Raw genomic sequence first — 18,529 nt, 5'->3', positions numbered from 1 at the left:
AATCAAAGCTGCTTATCATACACTGCTATAGTATAAAACTCTCTCCATTCCATGTCTCCAAAGTTTCTATAAGATTTGCCATATACAAAGACATGCCTTGTCTGGAAGAGTTGGGGAGGCGGGGTGGTGGCTGGGTGTGTATGTGTATGTGTGTGTGTGCGTGTGTGTGTATTAAATCTAGGGGAAAAGGCCAACTTCCAATTCTAGATGAATATAATGTAAAATAGGGATAAAAAGGCAACCCATAAACTAAAGCAATTCAGTGGAAGTAAAAGCTTGGAGCCAAAGGTGACCTCAAGAATATGACCCCTCAGGGAATTTGCAGAAATCTTGGGGAAAACATTATAGCTGACAGAACATGGAATAAGGGTTGAAACCAATTATGTTTAGATCTTAAGGGCAAGGAGATCCCCACAGACAACTTGTTTACAACCATAAGCAAGTGAATTGGAAAATGAAGATCAAAAAAAGCAAAAGAAATAAAAGCAAGCAAGCAATGGTCACTTAGGCCTCTTATAGGTTTATTAAGAGTAAGTCATGCCAATCTAACCTCATTTCCTTTATAACTGGGGTTACTAGACTGATAAATTCACGATGCCACAGACTATATATCTTGATTTCAGGAAGGCTTTTGAGAAAATGCTTGAGGGTAAAATAAAAGAAACGTGGTTTAAATATTAGCCCAATGAAGCACACATGAGCTCATTTCAATAACTTTACGCAAAGTGTGCTGGTATTTGGTATTATCTGAAAAGGAGATGTGATACTGTTTTGCATGTTACCGAACATTTTTACATTAATGATTTTGGTGAAGAAATTTGAAAATGACACCAGGTTAGGAGGGGAAGACAAAATCGAGTCAAAAAAATCTTGATGAACTGTTTAAAAAAAAAAAGCCAGAATTAAGATAAACTTCAGGGAGTATAAATGTAATATTTACATGTAAAATACTAAAATTAGTATCAGATGAAAAAGGCCTGGATTAAGAGTAGTTTGAAATCAGAGACTTGGAGGTTTTAAGTGATCACAAAATCAATATGAATCAATATAACAAACAAGGCTACCATAACAGGTAAGATAATGTTAGACATCAAATCAGGGAGGTAATCATCTGATTATATTACGGAATGATCACATCAGAGAGTTTTGTTTTAATTTCAAGATGCCACATTTCATGGGAGTTACCTACAATCCATAATATGCATAGAAAAAGATTTACAGAGATGATTTGGGGGAATTTCTATTTCTTGTAATGGAGCCACTGTGGCTCACTCAGGCTGCTAAACCAAAAGGTTGGCAGTTCAAATCCATCAGCCGCTCCTGGGAAACCCTCTGTGCTATGGGGCCGCTATGAGTCAAAATCAACTCAATGGCAACCAGCTTTGGTATTTCTCATGACAGCAAATTAGCAATTGAATCCAGTCTTTGAGATGAAGAAAACAAATAATGCTTGATGAAATATAAAGCACTTCATCTTAAAAACATGAAAAAGCTAATAAAAAAGTGAGGACTTTCCTGAGATGAGCTGCAAGAGAGGAGATGTTCAGCACACAGTCATTCACATGAGAACAAAATACCACGAGTAAAAACCAGCAAAAAGCAGAGGCAGACACCCAGAGTCCAGAATGGGAGTTTCCAAACTCTGACCACGAGAGAACTTTGTTCACCATGTTCAAGGAGATCAAAGTCAATACTGAAAACTTCAGCAGGAAAAAAAAACCATACAAAGTGACATAGCCTACTTGAAAACACAGAGAAATTCTAGAGTATTCAGAGTGGTCATACAAGGAATTGTCAAGCATCAAGAAATGTTTAAGCTAGATAAGGGAGGCCATAGGGAAGTTCTAAGAGTAACAATCAGTTTTTGAAAGAAAAAAAAAAAAAACACCTTCTACTATTGCTTTGATTCAATGTTGCTCCAGAAAACCAAACTAGAAGCAATGGATGGGAATAGTAGGGAGGCTGCATAGAGAAAGTTTACTAGTGGTTACTAGGGGTCTGGGGGAGGAGGAAATGAGAAATTATTACTTAAGGGTACTGAGTTTCTGTTTAGGGTGATGAAAAACATTTGGAAACGTACAGTGGTGATGATTTCACAGAACGGTGTATGTAATTAACGTCACTGAAATGTACATTTAAAAAATGGTTAAAATGGCAAATGTTTTGTTATGTATATTTTGCCACAATACATTTTTTAGCTATTCAAAGGGAACTTCTGTGTTCAGCATCTACCCCCCCAAAAAAATATTTTTCATGTTGTATACTTATAATACTTGTAAGACAGGTTCTGCAGAATACTGTTGAGAAAATGTTAGACTAAATAATTCTTAGTGATCTCAAAAAAATTATTTTGTCTTCATTATATGTGAGTTGAAAAGAATTGAGTTGATACAATTCAAATACAAATTTTTCATAAGGATGAAAGAATGAAAAATTATCATAATTTACCACAAAAGGTCTTCCTTTCTCTTTTGTAATATGTCATTTTCTTTTTCACTGATGAAGTATCATTGTTGTATTATATATGCTTAGTAAATAGCTTTAAAAATCTGGCCCAAGATCAGACTCTGACGAAGGCACCAGCAAGTGTGACACAGGTTGGTCCTGACAATAATCTATTGTAGGCCCGTGAACTGGTCTAAACACTTCTAAAAGCTATTTGTAGTAAAATTTGTTCTCACCCTTGGAGTACTGAATTCCAAAAGTTTTGTTTTGTTTTGTTTGTGTTTGTTTTTTCCTATTGCCTTGAGCAAGTTACTTAAATTCATCGTACCTCGGTTATCCCATCTGTAAAATAGGAATAATAATTATAGGGTTGTGAGGATTGAATTAAAGAACCTAATTCATTAGCGCAGTACCTGGCACATTACAAAAAAAAAATACCAACTACATTTTTATTGCAAAAAGTGTTGCTTTGTTTTTGTTTGGCCTACACTTACCTTCCACTTCATTTTTACGACATGTGTGAATTACCTACCACTGCGCCTAGCACTTAATAGGCACTCAGTTACAATGGTAGTGAAGGTGGCTGTGGTCTTTATAAACAAACGCCTCTTAATCGATTGTGAAGCTGGCAATTTTCACCTTACAAAAGCCCTCATTATGGTTCATCTCAACAAATCTACAGTCTAAACATAGGAAATAGTAGGTCCTTAGAATTAGGAATTGCCTGGCACTTAATCTTTCATAACCATTCCTTGTTTACAGCATTTATTAGTGTCTGTGTTCACATATGAAAAAAATATATCTCAGAAATGTTCAGGAATTTGTCTAAGGTTATAGAACCAATCAATAACCAAGTAACAACAAGAACTGTCATTCAGTTATTTCACCTACAAACCCACAAGCAGATAGCTGGCAGTGATGAGAACTAATCTCTTTCCTAAAAAGCTACTTAAACACAACAAAAAGAAAAAAGTGTTAAATTGGTTTTTGTACAGTAAAAAAAAAAAAAAAGCTACCAAAAGAAGAGGAGTATAAAAGTACAATGGCGGGTCACTCTTCTTTAGTGTTAAAACAAGCAATAGTGAGTAAGATAAAGATGGAAAGATAGGTTTAGCTTAGCAATAAGAGAAAATGATTTTGACAAGAACGTCATTTGCTTAATGGAATAGTAATGTTACAGTCACCAGGTACCTTTATGAAAACACAGATGTATTTATGGACAGAAGTGTAGGGTCCTATTTAAAGCAGGAGATAAAGCAGACATTCCAAGATGTTCTTTGCAAATTTAATAACTTGGTCAAACTAAATAGAGAAAGTAAAAAAAAAAAAAAAAATCTTCAATAAAACTCTTTTTCTATTAAACTCGTGCTAAATGGATTTGTCTAGAAAAATAAAGCAAGGAGGATATCTTATTGCCTTTGTTATCTTATAGTTAAAATATATTCTTTACTCATTAAATCTGTTTATACATTTTTCATAATGGATTACTACAGATATCACAGGCTACCTACAAACACACTGTTTATCTTGGATCAAGAGGAGCTAGCAAAATAGTATTCCTTTACAAACTAGGATAAACTTCCAAATGTCTTAAGCTTTAAAGATTCACTTTCTCAAATCCTTTATAATTTGGAGGAGAAATATGAGAAAATGCGAAGAAAGATGATAAACAATTTACGTATATATTATAGCCATAAGAAATTATGATCACATAAATAAATAAATAATTTAAATAATTTAAATGGTCAAAAGCCTAGAACTTTCTCCTAGCCATTTCCGTATCAGTAAGCCATCCTGTTTTTCATTTTTCCACTGGCCTTAGGATTAACTCCTGGCTTAGTTCTCCTGAGGTATACATCAGTCTTCACAATTCCACCCAGTCAGCTTCTGATGGGTAATGTTAAGAAGTGAGGGTGAGGCCAGGATACACTAGGATTGATGCCAGGTTCAAAGAATGGAATTAGAAGTGAGAACAATGCCAATGTAAATGAAGTCATCTTTTACTTACAGCTGACACGTGCTGCAAGAGACACATGACATCAATCATGTCTGCGAGGATAAGGAGTCTAGTAACTGCAGCCAACAAGGCGCGGGCAGCTTGAACCACAGCCTCCCTTTTCGGGAGATAACAGGGGTCATCTGTAAATCTTTCAGCTGATACTTTCAGAGCTTCACCTGAAAAACACAATCCCCAAATAAGTTATACTGTCACTTTCAGCTATGCCTATTTCAACATTTATCAGCCAACCTAATTCCAAGCACATTCAATGACTAAGCGTAATATTAAAATACTGTCAGTTGGCACTAGACTATCGCCTCTTAATAAACAATGCAGTGTCAAATTGACATCTGTTTTTGATAAATGGTCTGGAATTTAAGAAGCATGAGACCATCTTCCTGCAAGAAAATTGTGCTCGATTGACTATCACTGTCTAGTAAAATTGCTATCGACTTAGGCATTGGCTGACTCTCATTTGTTGTGAAAGGTTTCATTACTAAGACTTCAATTGGAAACAATCCTGTTTATAAAAATAAGGTAAATCTTCACTGAGTTACTTTCCAATCTAATGAATGTTAGAAAAGAGCCAGCCTTTAAGATAATACAGCGGTTCTCTGATAACGCTCTATCATATGTAGGTTTATCCTAAACTAGCAATATAATAAACTACAGCCTATGCTTAGTACAGAATATTTCATAGTACATAATGGTTAGAGAAATGTCATGTCCACTATTTTTAAAGTTTTTTACATTTAAAATACATTTTATTACAAGAGTAATGTATACTCATTTATTTTTAGAAGTTCATAGTTCAAAAGGGTATAAAATAAAAAGTCTTCCCCTCCCCTTCCAGTAACATAATTGTTAGAGAATTACCACATCCATAATTAAGTTTTTTTTTAATTTAAACACGTTTTATTTTTTTTTTTAATGTAAAAAATTTACAATACCAAAGCAAAAAGAAAAAAATTTGTATACTAATCCCCCAAAATACCCACCCTTCAGGTCACTGAAATTTTCTGTGAACACATGTGATAGATAATTTTATATGTCGTAAGAAAACACATATATAGATATTGTACATGTTATAAATGGAAAACATAAATATAGAAGACAATATACATACACGTCCTTTTCACATACAGTATGACACTATTTAAACTTTCTACAATGTGTTCTTTTCACTTAACTATTCTTTTCACGTTGGGATATAGATGGCCAAGAGGTAATATAAAGCACAGTGATTAACAGTGTGGACTCTGGAGCCAGTCTGCCTGGTTCAGTGTCCTGCTACTCTGAACAAGTCACTTAACCTCTTTATGATGCATTTTCCTCATCTGTAAGTGTAGCTAATAATAATAATACCTATATTTTATGATGACTAAATAAAAGCAGTGCTTGGTACTTAGTTAAGCACTTGATTAGCCATTACTGTTATTCTTTCTAATGCTTGCATAAAATTACATTTTGTTGATATCCAACTCCATCCAACCAGTTGCCATCAAGTAGAGTCTGACTCACGGAGGCCCCATGTGTGCAGACTAGAACTGCTCCATAGAGTTTTCAAGATGGTGAACTTTGGAAAACATCACCAGGCCTTTCTTTCAAAGTGCTTCTGGGTGGGTTTGAACCACCAACCTTTTGAATAGTAGTTGAGAGTTTAACCATTTGCACCATCCAGTTATTCTTATTAGCTATTATTTTTCAGAAAATTTCTAGAAGAAATGGTAAATTTTTAAGACCAGTAAATGGGTGACTTTTATGTGCTTCCCTACAAGTTAAAATTGCTGCTAGGAGATTATGAAAAATTAAACTGACCTCCAAGATTTAGGAAGCAGATGAATTTCCACAAAAAAGATTATCTTTTCTTGTGATTCTGAATCGGAAAATTATTATAGCCTTTGTATAATATTGTCTTTGACTTCATACACTAAAGCAAAATATATATCAATAGAGAATTATGTGTTCTTGACTTTAAAAATGTTGGCATGTTGAACACTTGGCTGTAGAGCCATGCTCAGAAAAAGTAATTTAGACAACTATTAAAGCCTCTGCCTCCATTAAAGTAATACCATGAAGAGTCAGCCAGGTAGCACTGCTGGAAGGGGAAAAAAACTGCTCCCAAGTACATTAATAAAAGCACAGTAAGTAAGCTTCCCATTACTGGGCCTTCCAATGCTTCCAATCCTTTACAGCTGATTTCATCCCATAATTCTGGTCCCAACTTAAACATCACTTCCTCTGTGAAGCATTAGATCTCCATTACTAAGGCAAGTTTCTTTCTAGGTACAGGCAGTCCCCAGGTTACAAATGTCTGACTTCTGTACAACTCGCAGTTACGAACCAACCCTCATAAAGCCTATTATATTAAAAACTTGAGCTACATACAATGGTTCATAATAACAAATGGATGCTACTTTGCGATGCATATCAAAACATCATTATTATTATTATTATTATTACTGTATTATACGATAAAGATGTTTTAGTGTTTTTAGAAGTGTTTCTTTAATGTTTTTTATGAGGTATACTATGTACTATATACTAAGACAAACATTTACTAACATTAGATAAAAGCCATACCTAACAAATTCACCTTAAAGACAGATTTAGGAATGGAACTCATTCATAATTCAGGGACTTCACATACACTACAGTGGGTTTCCATGCTTCCCTATCATAACCCTCCTCATCATCTATTTCATGACTTGTATCAAAGCCTGTCTTCTCTGCTGGACTGTAAGACTAGTGAGTCAAGGGCTGCATTGGTCCTGTTCACCACAGTATCCCGGAGTGCAGAGCAATGCCAACTCTATTGCGTATATTCAATACATTGGATGTACACCACTAAATGATTATGTAAACAAACATTATTCAATTTTTTTTTCAATGAACATCTACTGTTCTGAGAGACAGTCTAAGATGGTGGCTTAGTCAGATGTACCATACCGTCCCTCTACCACAAAGATCCGAGAAACCAAGTGAAACAGATACAGATGACAATTCTGGAACCATGGGCATCAAAAGGAAGGATGAAGAATTAGGTCGAACACCAACTGAAAGGAGAAAATGAACAAAAATAGTGAACAAGGAGAGGTACAGATCAGAGGTACCCTGCCAGCTGGCCCGGTGTAGCATGGCATCTTGAGACAAAGCGATCAGAAACCTCAAGTAGGAGCACAAGAAGGCAACTTCATAGAATTCCCAACAGGAAACAGAGAACTGTGTAGACAAACCTGGAGTAAAGCAACATGAGCCAGACATAAATCAGATCTAAGAAGACAAAGTACAGGAAGACAGGTGAGAGCTCCAGGGATCCTGGCAAGCACAGAGCAGGGAGGGAGCCAGGAATCAGAGAAAGGACCATTCACCACCAACCATTCCTGATCATTAGGGTGGGTGGCATACACGGAATAGTAGATCCATAGAGCATCAGCAGGAGGTCTCCTACCCAACTAGTCTCCAGGCATCTCACCCCCCATCCTTGCATTCAATCAGGGGCCAGGTCCTAATTGCTGGCTGCAGCCTACAGGCAGTGAACTAGCTCCCACACCCAGTGACCACAGGAGCACACTCGCCCTCTCCAACCCCTTCCCTCCCAGTAACCAGGGGCATGAGCCACCCACCTCCATCTTCCCACCCTCCTAGGGACCATGGTATGAGTTCCTTTCCCCCTCCACCCAGCCCTGTCCCAGCTACAACTGGAGACACATATCTACCGCGCCCAACATCCCCCACCACCCCGCCCACCCAGAAAGCGGCAGTGTGCACTCCCATACCACCAGACCAATGACCAGGGGCAGCAAGCACCCACCCAGTCCATCCCCTGCTACCACCCCACATATCTGGCTATCAGCAACACACACCTACCCTGCCCATGCCCCCCTGCTGCTACCACCCTGCCCACCAAGCAATAGGTGGTGAGCACTCCTGTGCCACCAGGCCAGTGATCAGCAGAGCATGCCCACCCCACCCACCCTGAAATATCAAAACAAAACAAAAGAAAAAAATCAGGACAAAACAATCAATCGATAAATATATAAATAAATAACACCTTAATGCCTCAGAGACAAGGGACAATAACAAATCATGTGAAGAGACAAGATAAGATGGCTCAAACGAGTGGGCAAAATAAAGGGAAAGAACACCTTCCTAACAAAGAAATGATAATAGAACTACCTGAGAAGGAACTCAAAAGACTTATATTTAGGATCCTGAAAGAGATCAAGAAAAACACAGGGAAAAAACCCTAAAAGAATTCAGGAAAACAATACAAGAACAAAATGACAGACTCAGTAGACAATTAGAAACATAAAAAAACAACAGCTGGAAATTCAGAAGATTAACAATAAAATATCAGAAATAAATGACACAATGAAAGTACATGGATGTGGAACTGAAACATTGGAAGAAAGAATCAGTGAAACAAGCAAATCCCTAGATACTAATTTGTTTGAGGAACAATCAGAAAAAAAGAATGAAGAAAGCCTAAGACTTACATGCAACACCATTAAGAGGAATAATTTATGCATAATAGGAATTCCAGAAGAAGAGGAGGAAAAAAATTACAGAGAGAATTTTTGGAGATATATTGGTAGAAAACTTCCCAAATATCATGAAAGATGAGAAGGCTTCCATCTAAGAAGCCCAATGAATCCCATACAAAATAGAATCCAGAAGAAATTCACCAAGACATATCATAATCAAACTTTCCAAAACCAAAGACAAAGAAAAAATTCTGAAAGCAGCTTGCAAAAAACAAAATATCATTTACAAAGGGGCACCAATAAGACTAAGCGCTGATTTCTTCTCAGAAACCATTCAGGCAAGAAGGAAATAGACATAGATAAAATCCTGAAAGAAAAGAATTGCCAGCCAAGAATCATACATCCAGCAAAACTGTCTTTCAAAAATGATGGTGAAATTAAGACATCCTCAGATAAGCAGAAATTAAGGCAATTTGTAAAAATCCAGGCCAGCCTTATAAGAAATATTAAAGGGAGTCTTTCAGATAGACAACCAACAATATCAAACAACAACCTGAGATAAAAACACATGACAGCATCACCCAGATACCAACCTTGTTAAAGGTTTCCCAAAGTAAAATGAAGCTACAAAACTGACTACAGGGAACCAGAGGTGTTAAGCTGTAAATGACACCAACTTCAGAACAAAAATGGGAATAAAAAGTGTAATTATACAACTTCCATATGGAGAGGTAGTCAAGGCAATTTCAAGGTATTATAGACTGTTTTAAATTTAAGAGGGTAAACGTAAACTACAGGGTAACATTACAAAGAAAATTAATAAATCTACTCACCAAAATAAAGGAAAAAAAAAACAAAAAGACTCAGTAAACACAAAATGATTGACAGGAAAAGAAAATCCATACACAAAAAGAACTCAGTACAGAAAATTAAGAAACCATAAACACCATAAAAAAGTATAACAAAATTACAGCAATGAATTTATACCTATCATTAATCACGCTGAAGGTAAATGGATTAAATGTACCAGTCAATAGACACAGAGAGGCATAATGGATACAAAACATAACCAATCAATATGTTGCCTACAAGAGACACACCTTAAACAAAAATATATAAATAAGTCAAAAATCAAAGGATGCAAAAAATATATACCAAGCAAACAGTAACCAAAAGAGAACAGGAGTAGCAATAATAATTTCAGATAAAATAGACTTTAAGTCAAAGTCCATTATAAGAGACAAAGAAGGTTATTATATAACGATTAAAGGGCCAGTTCATCAAGAAGACATAACAATAATAAATATTTATGTACCCAATGACAGAGTTCCAAATTACATAAAACAAACTCTAACAGAATTGAAAAGAGAAACAGTTCTACAATAATAGCAGGGAACTTTCATACAACACTTTCAACAACGGACAGAACAACTAGAAACTCAATGAAGATATATAAGATCAAAATAACACAATCAACCAATTCAACTTCATAGACATATACAGAACACAGCAGCACAATACATATTCTTCTCCAATGCACATGGATTATTCTCCAGAATATACCATATTCTGGGCCACAAAGCAAGCCTCGATAAATTCAAAAACATCAACATAATACAAAGCATCTTCTCTGACGATAATGCTATAAAACTAGAAATCAATAACAGAAAGAGCAAGAAAAAAATTAAATACATGGAAACTAAATAACACCACACTTTAAAACTACTGGGTCATAGAAGAAATTTTAAAAAAACTTTTAAATGACAATGAAGACAACATACCTAAAACTCAGGGACACAGCAAAAGCTGTGTTCAGAGGAAAACTTCCAGCAATAAATGCACACATTAAAAAAGGATAAAGGACTAAAATCAATAACTTAATCCAACAACTTTGACAAATAGAAAAGGAACAGCAAAAGAAGTCCACAGTCACCAGAATAAAGGAAATAATAAAGATCAGAGCAGAAATAGAAAATAATAGAATCAACAAAACTAGACTTTGGGTTCTTTGAGAGGATAAATAAAATTGACAAACAACTGGCCAAACTGACAAAGGAAAAAATGAGAAGATGCAAATAATCAAAATAAGATATGAAGTGGGCGACATTACAACAGGACCTACTGAGATAAAGAAGATCAAAACAGAATATTATGAAAAACTATATTCCAACAAATTTGAAAACCTAGAAGAAATGGACAAATTTCTAGAAACACACTACCTACCTATAGTTGCACAAATAGATGTAGAAAATCTCAAAAGACCCATAAGAAATTGAAGATTTCATTAAAAGTCTCCCAACAATAACAAAAAAAGCTCCAGCCCAGGTGGCTTCACTGAAGAATTCTACCAAACATGCAGAGAAGAGTTGATACCAATTCTATCCAAAAATTCCACTACAAAGAAAGGGAAAGAAATACTCCCTCATTCATTCTGTGAAGCCAGCACAATCCTGATATTGAAGCCAGGCAAAGATACCACAGGAAAGAAAATGACAGACCAATATCCCTCATGAATACAGATACAAAAAATTCTCAACAGATTTCTAGCCAACAGAATACAACAGCAGATCAAAAAAAATAATAATAATACATCATGATCAGGTGGGATTCATAGCAGGAATGCAAGGTGGTTCAACATTAGAAAATCAATCAATGTAATTCACCAAATAAATAAAACAAAGGAAAAGAATCACACTACCATCTCAATCGATGCAGAAAAAGAAAGGCATTCAACAAAGTTCAATCTCCTATCCTAATAAAAACTTAGCAAAATAGGAATAGAAGGGTGAACAGAATCCAACAGCATATTAAAAGAGTCATATACCGTGACCAAGTGGGCTTTATACCAGGAATCCAGGGATGGTTCAACACTAGAAAATTAATCAGGATAATACACTACATCTATAGAACAAAGGAAAAGAACCACAAGATCATCTCTACGGATGCAAAAAAAGCACTTGATAAAATCCAACACTCTTTCTTGATGTAAATCCTAAAGAAGATTGAAATAGAAGGAAAAATCCTCAGTGTGATTCAAGGCATGTATGAAAAGCCAACAGCCAACATTATACCTAATGGAAAAAGACTGAGAGCTTTTCCCTTGAACTTGGGAATAAGACAAGAGTGCCCACTCTCACCACTTCTATTCAATATCATATTAGAAGTCCTAGACAGAACAATAAGACAAGAAAAAGAAATAAAAGGTATCCAGATTGGAAAAGAAGAAGTAAAATTATCTCTATTTGTGGATGATACGACCCTTTTTTTTTTTATGACCCTATATATAGAAAATCCCCAAAAGTCCACAAGAAAACTTCTAAAGTGAATAGAGAAATTTAGCAAAGATGTAGAGTACAAGGTCAATAAACAAAAATCAGTTGGACTTCTATACACCAGCAACAGGAAATTAGGGAAAGGATTCCATTTATAATAGCTCTTAAGAGAATAAAATACCTATGAATAAATCTAATCGGGGGCTTATACAATGAGAACTATAAAAGAGATTAAAGAAGACAAATAAATGGAAAAATGTTCCATGTACATGGATTGGAAGACTTAATATTGTTAAGATGTCAATACTACCCAAAGAGAGCTATATATTCAATCCAACCCGATCAAAATTCCAACAGCCTTCTTGATAGAAATAGAAAAGCCAATCTTCAACTTTATATGGAATGACAAGAGGCCCTGAATAGCTAAAGCAATGTTAAAAGAGAAATACAAGGTAGGAGCAATCACGCATTTTGATTTTAAAACATACTATAAAACTACAGCAATCTAAACAGCATGGTTCTAGTATAAAAATAGACACACAGACCAATGAAACAGAATTGACAGTCCAGAAATAAAGTCAAAAATCTATGGTCAACTGATTTTTGACAAGGGTGCTAAGTCCATTCAATGGGGAAAGAAAAATCTCTTCAATAAATGGTGTTGGGAAAACTGGATTTCCACCTGCAGAAAAATGAAACAGGACCTATGCTTCACACTATACACAAAAACAAATTCAAGATGTATTAAGAACATAAATGTCTAAACCAGAACAATAAAATTCGTAGGAAAAAAAATGTATGGGCAACGCTGTTAGGCCTAGCTTTTAACAATGGATTATCTGTTATAATAACAAAAGCACAAACAGCAAAAGACGAAATACACAAATGGGACCTCATGAATATTAAAAACTTTGTTCATCAAAACACTAATAAAAAATTGAAAAGACAAGCTACTGACCAGGAGAATATCCTTGGAAACCATATATCCAATAAGAAACTAATAGCTAAAATATAAATATGCATAACTTTGACAACTTAACAACAAAAAGACAAATAACCCAATCATAAAATGGGCAAAGCATATGAATAGATATTTCACCAAAGAAGACATACAAGTGGCCACCACACACATGAAAAGATGCTCAGCATCATTAGCCATCAGAGAGATGCAAAATCAAAATCAAAGTGAGATATCAGTTTACTCACAATAGCATAGCTAAGATTTAAAAAAACAGAAAATAGCAAATGTTGGTGAGGATGTGCAGAAATTAGAATCCTTATACATTGCTAGTGGTGAGGATGTGGGGAAATTAGAATCCTTATACACTGCTAGTGGGAAAGGAAAATGGTACAGCCATTGTGGAAAACAGTGTGACATTTCCTCAAAAAAACTAAAAATAGAACTACCGTATGAACCAGCAATTCCAATCCTAGGTATATACCAAAAAACTTGAAAGCAAAGACTCTAACAGAGACTTGTACACCAATGTTCACTGCAGCACTACTCACAATAGCCAAAAGGTGGAAACAACCTAAATACCCAACAACATATGAATAAATAAACAAAATGTGGTACATACATACAATGGAATATTACTCAGCCAGCGGGAGAAATGAAATCTTGATACATGCTACAGTGTGGTAGAGCTTGAAGACATAAAATAAGCAATCACAAAAGGACAAATATCGCATGACCTCATTCACATTAAAAAAAAAGAGAGAGAGAGAGAAAAGGCAAACATACGGAGATCAAAGTGGTTACCAGGGGCAAGAGGGACAGGGAAAACGGAGGTTAACAGTGATGGAAAAATCACACTAAGGGTAGGGTTACACAACTTATTGCTGTAATTGCTGTCAATAAGTTGTACACCTGTAAAAGATGAATTGGCTGAAGTTGTATGATAAATATATTTAAAACAATGACAAAAAAACCTAACTGCTGAGGCTGCTTATATACAACCAAACATCTCACGGGATTTGGTTCCTTGGTTTGGAGGTTTAAGGTCACGGTTTCATGGGACATCTCAGTTAATTGGCCTAATAATGTATTTACTGCTTCTGTTCTACCTCCTCGTTCATTGCATAGTGCAAGTTGTCTTAAAAGCAGCCATCCAAGGCACAACAATTGGTCTCTAATTGCCTGGAGCAACAGAGGAAGAAGGGGAGTCTGGAAGATGAGGAGAATATGGAGTGTGTGGCTAACTGCCTCCATGAACAACTGATTCCTTTGCCATGAGACCAGAAGAACTGGATAGTCCCCAACTACCACTATTGAACACTTTGATCAAAGATTCCATAGAAGAATCCTGACCAAAATGAGGAAAAGGCATAACAGAACTTCACATTCTTATGGACTCTACTTTCTGGACCCATGGAGGGTGAATAAACCCCTAAAACTATTACCCTGAGATAATCTTTAAACTTTAAGCCAAAAATATCCTCTGAAGCCATCTTAAAACCAAACAACAACTTAGCTTAACTAGTAAAAAAGATCTGCCTTGAGCATTATGCTCTTTTAAGAACTATCTCTATGGGACCAAATTGACAACAGCAACTTGAAAGATTAGATAGGAACATTAGTGGGCAGTGACTTTATGTCAATGAGGGAGGCAAAACACAGAAAAGGAGGGTGAGAATGGTTGCACAACTCAAAGAATGTAATCAATGTCACTAAATTGTACATGCAGAAACTGTTGAATTAGTGGATGTTTTATTGTGTGTATTCTCAACAACAACAAAATAAATAAATAAAATTTAGGGAAAAAATAGGAATAGAAAGGAAATGCCTCAACATAATTAAGGGTATAAATGCAAAACCAACAGCCAACATTATTCTCAACGGAGAGAGATTGAAAGCTTTCCCTTTGAGATACTCTTATTTAATATTGTACTGGAAGTCCTACTCAGAGCAATAAGGCAAGAAAGGGAAATAAAGGGCATCCCTATTGGTAAGGGAGAAGTAAAGTGCTCCTATTCGCAGATAACATCATCCTATACAGAAAAAATCCCAGCGATTTCCCAAGAAAGTTACTGGAACTAAAAAAAAGGTTCGGCAAAGTAGCAGAGCACAAGATCAACACACAAAAATCAGTTGGATTCTCTACATTAACAAGGAAAACTGAAAAAAGGGAATTAAGAAAACAATACCACTTACAATAGCACCCAAAATAATAAAATATCTAGTAATAAATCTAACCAGGGACATAAAAGACTTTTATAAGGAAAACTACAGATACACTACTGCAAGAAACCAAAAGAGACCTACATAAATGGAAAAACATTCCATGCTCATGGATTGGAAGACTTAATATTGTAAAAATGTCAATACTACCAAAGCAATCTATAAATATAATGCAATCCCTACCCAAATCCCAACAACATTCTTTAACAAAATGGAAAAACTAGCCTCCAATTTTTATATAGAAAGGAAAGAGGCCCAAAATAGCTAAAGCAATATTGAAAAAGAACAAAGTAGGAGGCCTCACACTTCCCAATCTCAAAACTTACTATACAGCCACAGTAATCAAAACAGCCTGGTTCTGGTGCAGTGACAAACACATTGACCAATGGAACAAAATTGAGAAACCAGAAGTAAATTCATCCATCAATGGACAGTCGATCTTTGACCAAGGGCCAAAGTCCATTTAATGGGAAAGAGACAGTCTCTTTAACAAATGGTGCTGGCAAAACTGGATATCCATTTGCAGAAAAATGAAACAGGATCCATACCTCACACCATACACAAAAACTAACTCAAAATGGATCAAAGACCTAAATGTTAAAGTTAAAACTATAAAGTTCTTGGAAGATAACATAGAGGCAAAGCTAGGGGTCCAAATTTTGGGCATAAATACACCATCAAATACAACTAAAAATGCATGAACAACAAAAGATAAACTAGATAACTGGGATCTTCTAAAAATAAAATATGCCCATCAAAAGACTTTACCAAAAGAGTAAAAAGAGAACCTACAGACCGGGGAAAAAATTTTCGGTAACAACGTATCTGACAAGAATCTAATCTCTAAAGCATATAGAAAACTTCACCAACTCAACAATAAAAAGATAATCTAATCAAAAAATGGACAGAGGACATGAACAGACACTTCACCACAAAGGACACTCAGGCTGCTAACAAACACATGAGGAGATGCTTGCAATCATTACCCATTACCAAAAAGCCAAATTTATTGCCATCAAGTTGATTCCTACTCATGGTGACCCTATAGGACAGAGTAGGGTTTCCAAGGAGTGGCTGGCAGATTCAAACTGCCAACCTTTTGGTTAGCAGCCAAACTCTTAACCACTGCACCATTAGGGCTCCTAGAGAGATGCAAATCAAAACTGCAATGATACACCATCTCACCCCTGCAACAATGGCACTGATTTAAAAAAAAACAAACAAACAGAAAACAACAAATGCTGGTGAGGTTGTAGGGAGACTGGAACTCTTATACACTGCTGGTGGAATTGTAAAATGGTACAATCACTATGGAAAATGATATGGCATTTCCTCAAAAAGCTAGAAATAGAAATACCTTATGATCCAGCAATCCCATTTCTAGATATATATCCTGTAGATATAAGAGCAGTAACACAAATAGACACGTGGCACACCTATGTTCACTGCAGCATTATTTACAATAGCAAAATGATTGAAACAACTTAAGTGCCCATCATGAATGGATGAATGAATAAACAAATTGTGGTACATACATACAATGGAATACTAAGCAATGATAATGAATAATGATGAATCTGCAAAAGATCTTATAACATTGATGAATCTGAAGGGCATTATGCTTAGTGAAATAAATCAAACACAAAGGAACAAATATTGCATGATGCTACTTTTACAAAAAGTCAAGAATAGGTATGCACACAGAAAGCAATGTTCTTTGATGGTTACCAGGAATGGGAGGATGAGGGAGGGGGATTCACTTACTAGATAGTAACCAAAAAACCCACTGCTATCAAGTCGATTCCAACTCGTAGCAACCCTATAGGACAGAGTAGAACTGCGCCATTGAGTTTCCAAGGAGCGCCTGGCAGATTCGAACTGCTGACCTCTTGGTTAGCAGCCGTAGCACTTAACCACTAAGACACCAGGGTTTCCTAGATAGTAGACACATGATAATTCGGTGATGGGAAAGGCAATACACAATATGGGTGAAGTCAGCATATAACGTAACCAAGGTAAATGAAGACACTGAAAGGTTTGCAAGAATAAAGGACAACTACAGTAAATGCTATAACATACATAATCTTGCAACAACGGTAATAAGCAAAAAATATGAGAGTGGTTAGATAGGTACATATGTATGCTATGTGGGTGTGGGAAGGCATATGGGAGTACATACACATGCATATGATGGTATATTTGTGGGCATATATACGTACATATTTGTATTTCTGCATATATACATACATATACAAAATAAAGCACATATGGGGCACAGTTAGGGATACTTCCTAGACATCCAAACACCTCATGCGATTGATTTACTGGTTTTGAAGGCTCAGGACCATAGTCTCATGGGACAACAAGGTCAACTGGCATAATTTTGTTCATAAAGATAATGTTCTAGCTTTCTCTCTAGCCCATAAACATCCAACCTTATTTTTACCCTAAAGCTTGGCATTTGCTGCTTGCTGTTCCCCTTTGTGTTACTTAGGTCTCAGTTTATATGTCCCCTCCTCAGTGAGTGATCTTCTGATGAAACTTTGCAACATATCCACTCACACACACATAGTTATTACATAACCCTGTTTTATTTCCTTTCTGATGCTCATCAACATCTGACATCCTTTTGTCCATTTATTAGTTTCCTTGCACTAGATTATAAGCCCCCTCTGGACAGGGACTGTATCTATCTTATCCATAGACACTTCCCCAATGCATAGGATAGTGCATGGCACATTACAGGACTCAAAAAATATTTGTGGCATGACTAGTGTCACAATCTTTAAGGAGTGGCTTAAGTATTGTTACCAAAGTTTGTGAACTATTTGCTTTTTAGAAATTATTTATTTTTAAGATTAGAGTGTTGTCTTACCACCCCCCCCAAGCCTGAAGCTCCTTCTCAGAGCCCCCAGAGAAGCCTGTACTCCCCACATTGCATACCTCTACATGTGATATTGAAATTGCCTGATTATCTCACCTTATAAGAACAGGGATTGGGTTTCACTTATTCACCAAACCCATCACAGGCAAACAGTAAATATTTATTGAATAAACAATGAAAGAATGAATAGATAGATAACATAATTATTTGTAAAGAAATCTGTGTCATTACTCTTTTAGTTCAACAAGTTCCTTTTAGTTC

At 35.9% G+C, this 18,529-nt stretch overlaps 1 protein-coding gene across 4 annotated transcripts in view; it reads right to left on the bottom strand.

Annotated features, from left to right (window-relative positions):
* Positions 1 to 18,529, bottom strand: part of CTNNA3 (catenin alpha 3) — a 1,852,175-nt gene that overhangs the window by 1,699,278 nt on the left and 134,368 nt on the right. For all 4 annotated transcript variants that reach the window (XM_049856013.1, XM_049856014.1, XM_049856011.1 and 1 more), the window contains one exon: positions 4,454 to 4,620. In XM_049856013.1, coding sequence (XP_049711970.1) covers positions 4,454 to 4,620 — 167 coding nt within the window. The remainder of the gene's footprint in view (positions 1 to 4,453; positions 4,621 to 18,529) is intronic.

The sequence above is a fragment of the Elephas maximus genome, chromosome 16 (genome assembly GCF_024166365.1).
Source record: "Elephas maximus indicus isolate mEleMax1 chromosome 16, mEleMax1 primary haplotype, whole genome shotgun sequence".
Taxonomy (NCBI): Eukaryota; Metazoa; Chordata; class Mammalia; order Proboscidea; family Elephantidae; genus Elephas; species Elephas maximus.
This window is presented reverse-complemented; position numbering and strand designations above follow the sequence as displayed.